The following is an 8,993-nucleotide window of genomic DNA, read 5'->3' as shown; positions in this document are numbered from 1 at the left end:
CTCGGTGAGCTTGTTTTTATTGTCCAAATCAACTCAATGGACTCAAGTGATTAAAAATAAACAATAACATAACTTAAATGGTACAGTATACATCATATAGAAATATGGAATGAAAGATGCTTTTCCATTTTTGGTCAGTGGGTGGCACCATGAGATCATTTTGTACATCAGGTAGAAACATCACATTGGACTTAAAATTAGTACCGGTAATAATAATGATAATAATGCAGGAATACTTTTCTACTAACATTAAAAACACCATATGTGCAGGACAATAAGTGTATTTGTGCTGTGCGTGGGGAAAAAAACATGTTATTTATTGGCCACTGTCGTCACCAAAAAAGACATTGTGGTCAATTCCTTTATTTTTTGACTATATATTAAATACATTTGTGTATCAGATGAAAATATGTCTACATGGTAAATAATGCCATGTTGCCTGCGTCTTTGCATGTGAATGGGTGAATCACCATTCACAAAAACACAGAAGTATAAGGATCACCTGTGTTGTCTTCATGAGACAAAACAGTGGAGAAGCTCACATCACCCCTCCTGTGTTCATCTTGCACCAAATCACTTGGATAATTTGGTGATGACGCGGATCAATGCTCCGTTTTCATCCTTCAGTCTTTGGTTTTCTGTGTGGAGTTCTGCTTTGACCTGAGTAACAAAGAATTCAGCTGTATAAATAAATAAAAAGACACTCGTGGTGTCTTGTATGACGAAGCGGACACGCGTTTTGCTTATTACATATTGTATATTTATATCGACCGTGTCACGCTTTTGCGTCGGTGAAACGTTTTTACGCATGCGTAGTCGATAGCGAATGCAGGGTACGGCAACTCCAAGTATCCAAACAACTCACAATTGCCTTTTGTTTATAATAATAATAATAATAATAATAATAATAATAATAATAATAATAATAATAATAATAATAATAATAATAATAATGGCGGCCCGGTAGTCGAGTGGTTAGCACACCGGCTTCACAGTGCAGAGGTCGCCGGTTCGCGTCCCGGTCCGGCCTCCCTGTGTGGAGTTTGCATGTACTCCCCGGACCCGCGTGGGTTTTCTCCGGGTCCTCCGGTTTCCTCCCACACTCCAAAAACATGCATGGCAGGCAGATTGACCACTCCAAATTGTCCCTAGGTGTGAGTGTGAGAGTGACTGTTGTATGTCTTTGTGTGCCCTGCGATTGGCTGGCAACCAATTCAGGGTGCCCCCCGCCTCGTTCTCGAAGACAGCTGAGATAGGCTCCAGCAACCCCCGTGACCCTAATGAGGAATAAGCGGCACGGAAAATGAGATGAGATGAGATAATAATAATAATTACATTCAAAACTCTCAATGTCAATTTACAGTCACAGGATGTGGGTGAGCAACGGCCGAGACGCGTCAGCGTACACTCAACCCGTAAGTAACTCAAATAGATAGAAAGCTCACTAGTTCGCTAATAGATATCTAAGAGATAACTAACTAGATAGCCAGCCAGCCAGATAGTTATATAGCTAATTGATAGCTAGCTAGATAGCTAGCTCATCAGCTGGATAGCAAATACCGAGCTAGCGAGGTAGCTAGCTAGACAGCTAGCGAGATAGCTACCTAGATAGATACCTGGATAGCGAGATAAATAAAAACAAGTTAAGAGTGGTAAAAAGAAATAAGAATAAAGTCAAGAGAATACACAGAAGATATTTTTAAGTCTCTTTCTAGTTAACGTTTGTGAATTTTCATTCTATTGCTTGTTGCAAATATTAATTTTTGAATTATTGAAGGCCAGAAATGTAAACATACTGGTAGTCACTTGTTTTGAAATGACGAAATAGTTAGCTAGCACCTGTGTAATTCCGACTCGGTCATTGTTTTACCCGCTGGTTCTTTTCTACTATCTTTGTCACTGCTTTATTTCCTGCATATGATAGCTGTCCATGTTAAGCGCCTTGTTACAGCTTCAGCTGTTGTTAAAGCGCCATATAATATGTATCGCAAATATGTATAGCAAATCACTATGTATCGTATTGTCTTGTTTCTGAATATGACAGCACCTAAATTTCAAATGTAATTTGTTCCATTCATCAATTTAAATCTTGAAACGAGAGAGTGACGCCTTCCAAAAAACATTACAATTTTATGAGGTGATTTTATTTGGTCTTATCACCACTCTGTATGACATTTATCACCCGAAATTGCTTAAACCGACTTCGACCTGGTTTATAATTGTCAACCACACTATGACCAGCATGTCGGCGACGGACTCCTTCGCACTATTGCAGTGAATGCTTTGTCATGCAAACAAATTGAAATAAAATAAAATAGAAAATATTAAATTCCTCTTCAATGAGTTGAGGTATTTTCCTATTTAGGACAGTCACTTATGTAATAAAGTATTCTCTACCATAATTAAAATCTTTCCATTGTTCCTATTTGAAATTTTCAGAATAAAAAAAAACACAACACTTGACTCATGGTGACATACTGTAGTAATCCGCAAAACCCCCACAATGCCTATATGTTTTACAGGCTGATATTCACACCAGAGCTGCGACGTTTGTATCAAGGCCTCATTCAACGAATGGACACACGAGATATTGTTCGGCAAATGTATAAGATAGCTATCTGGCTGGCTGGCTATCTATCCAGCTAACTGGCTGGCTGTTAGCTACATACGTATCTGGCTGGCTTGCTATCTATTAGCTGGCTAGATATTTGAGTCAGGAAACATATTATCTATCTAGCTAGCTAGCTTTCTATCTATTTCAGTTTTTCCGGGTTGGCTGAACGCTGGCGCGTGTTACTGCCGCTGCTCACCCACAGAAAAACGTATCCTGTGACTGTAAAGTGACCTTGAGAGTTTTGAAAGGCAGTTATAAATTAAATGTATTATTGTTATTATATTATTCTAAATGTATAAGATGTTCAGCTTTGGTGTCACAGCGCCATAAGGAGCACAATGGCGGCAAGCCGTGTCAGAGTGATGACGACATGATTGATGACAACTAGCGAGACTCCCAACCAGGACTGGTTCTTGGGAATTCATCAACGATCTGGCTGGAAACTTCATTCCCATCCCAAAATGTTCATCTATTTTAAATTAAATATGTCATCCGTATGTCAGTTGCCATGCTTTAAAAAGTCTGGATGGAATAATGTAATGATATACGGTATACTAAACCTTCACTTGTTCTTCCATGTCAGATATCTTCTTCTTGAGACTCAGGCTGTCCTATGAGAAAAGAAATACAGTGATACCTCAGCTTTACGAATGCTTCAGCTGACGAACTTTCTGCTTTGCGAACATTAAATTCGTGAGCATATAACCTTGGCATACGAACTAGTTTTCGGCGGACGAACCAAACTACACGGTTGAACAGCGCCACGGTGGATGGCGGACTAGTTTTCCACACAACCTTTGAGTGCAGACGTGGTTTGCTATCGAGTGGAATACTTTTGCTATTATGGGAGCGAAAAACACCCCTGCACAGGCTAGTGTTAAGCCGAAGAGGACACAAAAGAAAATTACAGTCGAGCAAAAGAAAGAGATCATCGAAAAACACGACCAAGGCGTGCGATTGTGTGACTTAGCGTCCCAGTACCAGGACGCTACGTAGATCGTTGCGACGTGTGACTAAGGGTTTTTCTGTGTTGTCTAAGTGTAACGTCGCTTGAGGCTTGAGGGCTGGACGCAAGTGACGATGGAAAGCGGGGAGGTTGGATCCAAAAATACACGGCGAGACAGAACTCCGGAACAGAAAGTCTTGACTGAGACACATATGCCAAAAAATCACAACAGGAGGGGATGAGTGAGGATCAATGGAAAATGCAGACCTGACAGCAGGGAAGTCGCGAGGGTAGCTTTCTCCGATGGAGACGGTAGTGTGCGATCGGCAAATATAGTCAGAAGGCACAATCAAAGGAATGACAAACAGCTGTGGGAACCCAGGTGAGTGATGATGGGAGGGGCCATCTCCAGGGAGCAGCGGAGGAGGTGACAGGAGGGGCGGGGCGCGCCCAGGACGGCGACGAGATGTGACACTAAGCAGCGATCTCAGGTGGAAAAACTGTTGATTTGGATTACCGAAAAGCAGCGAGCAGGGGACAGTGTCAGTGAGGGTGTTATCGGCGAGAAAGCACGGCAACTTCACTCGGACATCATCATGAGGCAACTACATCAATGACCATCACAAAGGTAAATAAAACGACTTTATTATACAGGACAGATTATTTCTTTAATTACACTACAATAGCACATTTATTATACATAAAATAAGGCATATTTTGTGTAGTTTTAAGGCTTACGTAGTAAAAAATTATGTTTTATGGGGACATGGGAACGGATTATTGTCATTTTTAATGGTTTCTTATGAAAAATAAATATTTGGCAGACGAACTTTTCGCCTTACACACACTTCCTGAGAACCAATTAAGTTCGTAAGCTGAGGTATCACTGTATTCCAAAACAGCTTGTTTATCTCTCCCAAAAATAAACAATAACACACTTGACAATCCAATTGATGTTGCATTCAAATCATATCTGGCACCTTTTTCTCTGTTTTGAGCATGTTGGAACCCAGTTCACCTTTTCTCTCCTTCTTCTGCAATGAAAAAAAAAAATATTGGAGTGTTTAAATTCGTCGCTGGCAATGGAATATGTCAAATGAATTTTAATACAGCAGTTGTAGCTATGTGAAGGTTACCTGAGCTCGCTGCAGCTGCTCCTGGATCACAACCAATTCCTGTTTACTGGTTTCCAGTCGAGATTTCAGCCTCTGATTGGTCGCCAGTGCTTTTTCATACATCTGCAAAATGTGCATTGTTTCATATTCGTGGATGGCAGTGAATTAGTTTTTAAAAAAGCGTCACATACCTTTTTGTAATCATTGCATGCTATCTCTTCTTCGGCCTTTTTTCTTGCTGACAATCTGTTCTCGCGTCGCGAGAAATATGACTCGGCGTGGTTTTTCTTTGTATCGTTGGAGGTGTCCGACACGCTGGTTGAATTCAGTCTGAAAAACAGAAAAGACTGTTCGCTCGAACAACTCCCACTTGAAGGTTTGGCTTGATTTTTTTTGGAGTTACAACCCAAAAAAATCCCACCTTGAGAGTCGCTGATGCTGAAATAGAAGAAAAATGTGTTAAAGTTTGGCTTGTATTATCTTTTAGTGATATGATAAACATTTGGGGCTCATTCATACAGTATATATATATATACGTACTTCATTGTGTCATGTTTAATGTATCATGAATTTCCAATATACTAATACACTACTATTTCATCAAGTCGTGCAAAATAAAATCGGTCAATATTGACGGGATGGCTTGTTGTGGACACCTGAGATAGAGTTTGTACATGTGTAGAAGTAATTTTTTTCAAAAATATATCTAGATCCTAATGATTTGAATCTATGCAACCAAATGAAACAAAATTGAGTACATTCCACAAACATGTGCTACATGTTTTGCTCATGAATACAGAGAGAGAGAGAGAGAGAGAGAGAGAGAGAGAGAGAGAGAGAGGGAGAGAGACAGAGAGAGGAGAGAGAGAGAGAGAGAGAGAGATAGAGAGAGAGAGAGAGAGAGAGAGAGGGAGAGAGAGAGAGACCATTACTTTATTAGAACAGCATTCATCAAATAAAAATAGTGGCATTCACGTCACTACTGGCACAAAATAAAATTAGCAACAGTTTTTTTCTTCCATGCAAAGCTTCAAAAATTCTGAGCTCAGTGAACCAAGCCTAGAGTCAACAAACCCCGAAATAAACATAAAGTAAACATACCCAAAAAAGGCCAGAGCCCCTTGCACGAGTGGCTTTCACAGTTGGATTTATGACTACGGCCTCCCAAAATTAAACTCAAGTACTTTCTGTATTAAGCGTATAACAAAGAAACCTGAGACTCTCTTCTTTCATCAGAAAAAAAATAGTTAATTCTTAAGTTATATGGGTCTGGAGGTATCTGAGTTTGAAATGGGGGTGACAGTACAAAATACAATCTAATAAATACATATTGGTTTATATAATAATAATAATAATAATAATAATAATAATAATAATAATAATAATAATAATAATAATAATACATTTAATTTCTAAGCACCTTTCAAAACTATCAAGGTCACTTTACAGTCATAGGTTAAGTTCTTCTGTGGGTGAGCAGCGGCAGCCACATGCGCCAGCGTTCGCTCAACCTGGAAGTAACTCAAATATAGAAATATAGCCAGCTAATAGATAGCTAATAAATAGCTAATAGATAGCTATTAAGCTAATTTGACCCATTCAAACACACCCAATACATCCTATATAATCTACAAGGCACTTATAAATGAATTATTATTATTATTATTATTATTATTATTATTATTATTATTATTATTATTATTATTATTATTATTATTATTATTATTATTAAAGAGGAAATAGTTGCTAGCTAGCTAGTTGTGTTAAGTTCATTCTGTCTCCTTATTATCTGTTACAAATCAGCTAGATAGCTAGATAGCTATCTAGTTAATAAATAGCTATATAGCTATCTAGCTATCTAGCTGTTTTGTAACAGATAAGGAGTGGAATCGTAACACATCCAGCTAGCTAGCTAGCTATTTGCTTTCTAGCTGGCGATCTATCTATCTATTAGCTATATAGCTATCAAGCTGATAAATAGCTAATAAATATCTAAAAGTATTATAAAAGATACACTTCAAGGCTGTAAACTGTTGCATTAGGCTATTATATTCAATAAGATGAATGAATAAAAAAATGTGTGTTTTAATGAAGACTTTTTTGACAAAACAATAGCGACATGAGTGCCACAAATATTATAGAATTCCATAATGCAAATTATTGAGCGGGTACTTTGCCCACCACCGAGGAGAATGTTCGCAACAGCAGAAATGTTGCATTTGGAAAATACGGAAATCTGCACACGGAAAGTGAAAGACAAAACAGGATAACAGTGAAGAGGAGAGAAGCGCTTGGAACCGCTTGTGGGAACCCCGTCGCGGTATTTATGGCTGTTTATCTCTCCCACTCGTCCTGCAGGAAAGTCACATTTTCCACCGGGGGGGGGGAATAAGCAGTCAAGAGTCAAGTCGTCCCCAATGGGACCAAGCGAGGGACGGATCGCCTCACGTACGACCCTTCTCAATCAGTCTGTTTATACGCCTTATCCCGTTTAATTTAAACCAGGGGGGCTCCTCCAAGTGCATCTGCTGTCTGCTGAAGCTCCACAAAGGCTTGTATATGTCTAAGGGAAGATCTACGAGTGTTTACACACCCTGGGTTTTGTCTTTTTACAAGTCGTTTTGTTTTGTCGGAGCACGTATACATTTCCACATGGAACCGCTAAAACAATGATGTAATGGTCTGTTTGACCCACTTTTTGAAAGGGACTGTCAAAAGTAGGGAAGGTGACAGATTTTTCATCCCTTCATGACTGCCGTCTGCTTGTTTTCAATGGAATGAAAATATATATTGAATCATATTCAACCGTTATGAGGTTCAAATTTCTTCTGTGGCCTTCCTGTGCGGAGTTTGTCTCAAGTCTTATAAGCCTTAAAACTAAACAAAATATACCTCATTTTATGTATAATAAATGTGCTATTGTATTGTAATTAAAGAAATAAACGGTACTGATAATAATAAAGTCGTTTTATTTACCTTTGTGATGGTCATTGATATAGTTGCATTTTGATGATTTCCGAGTGAAGTTGCCGTGCTTTCTCGGCGATAATACCCTCACTGACACTGTCCCCTGCTAGCTGCTTTTTGTTAATCCAAATCAACAGAAGTTTTTCAACCTCTTCTATTGCCTGAGACCGTTGTTTTATACTACAGTACAATAACATAGCACATTTATTATACATAAAATGAGGTATATTTTGTGTAGTTTTAAGGCTTATTTAGTAGAAAATTGTGTTCTATGGAGACTTGGGAACGGATTATTCAGATTTTTAATGGTTTCTTATGGGAAATAAATGTTTGGCAGACGAACTTTTCTACTTACACACACTTTCTGGGGAACAATTCAGTTTGTAAGCTGAGGTATCACTGTATATTTATGTCCTAGCAAAAAAATATCTTTTTTCAACTACCTACGCTAGCGACGTATCGTGACACGCAGAATTCTTTTCCACTAGATGGCAGAAGGTACCGTTATCTGTACCTTTGTAAGACCTGTTGCCACTCAGATAGCAGATCATCTGTACTGAACTAAACAGGCCCATATTTGACACTAATTGAATTGAGTCCTGCACATCTTCATTATTCCAGTTTTCACACTTTTCTGAAAAATGTCCAATGTAAAATACAATTACCTGACTACATGTTGCCAACGGCGGCGGGATTCATTTCCATAGTAATAACACCAGACGCAAAGAAAAGAGCACACATTCATTGGATTCCTCCCTGAGCGTAAAATTAAGCCGACAGCTCACCCGTAGGTTGTCGTTGGCCAGGGACGGCGAAGATGACGAAGAGTCACAAGGCGACGTCCTGGCGCGTGGATGATCTCTGCTGGGAGACGGCTGGGATGACATGGCTCTGGGTTCCTGCCACCTGTGCAAGCAGCTGTTCCACGTTCAGTGAAGGTACACCCAAACGAGGATTAGGAAAAACACCTCATTGAACCAGGATTCCTCCTTTAATGGTGCGAGGGTCCATGAGATGCTGAAGTGATGGTGAAATATTGAAACTGAAGAGCAGCAAAGGGGACTTTTGTGGTGGGACAGTGGAGTGGGCGGGCCATGTCTGTGCGGAGTGCATCTGACAGGTCTCAAATCGTCTTTACAATGGCTTGGTCAGCATGCATTACTGTCCTATTTTCAATCGCCATGAAATAGACCATTGCCTTTGATTTTATTCATCACTGACATTTTTCATCTATCATTCTATTTATCCGTCTATCCATCTGTCTATCTATCCAGATAGAAAGCTATCTATCCAGCTATCCATCTATTCAGCTATCCATCTATTCAGCTATCCATCTATCCAGCCATCATCT

At 39.4% G+C, this 8,993-nt stretch overlaps 1 protein-coding gene across 1 annotated transcript; it reads right to left on the bottom strand.

Moving 5' to 3' along the window:
* LOC148890618 (protein phosphatase 1 regulatory subunit 12B-like) lies at positions 1-8,659 on the bottom strand. Its single transcript, XM_089010250.1, has 7 exons — positions 8,428-8,659; positions 5,097-5,113; positions 4,867-5,005; positions 4,697-4,798; positions 4,541-4,594; positions 3,175-3,225; positions 1-660 (listed from the first exon to the last, which is right to left on the bottom strand). Exons 1-7 carry the CDS (start codon positions 8,527-8,529, stop codon positions 574-576), a joined length of 552 nt encoding a protein of 183 aa, XP_088866376.1. The 5' UTR covers positions 8,530-8,659; the 3' UTR covers positions 1-573.
* Positions 8,660-8,993: the final 334 nt, after the last annotated feature.

The sequence above is a fragment of the Hippocampus bargibanti genome, linkage group LG12 (assembly GCF_051943395.1).
Source record: "Hippocampus bargibanti isolate YZ-2025 linkage group LG12, ASM5194339v1, whole genome shotgun sequence".
In the NCBI taxonomy this organism is placed as follows: domain Eukaryota; kingdom Metazoa; phylum Chordata; class Actinopteri; order Syngnathiformes; family Syngnathidae; genus Hippocampus; species Hippocampus bargibanti.
This window is presented reverse-complemented; position numbering and strand designations above follow the sequence as displayed.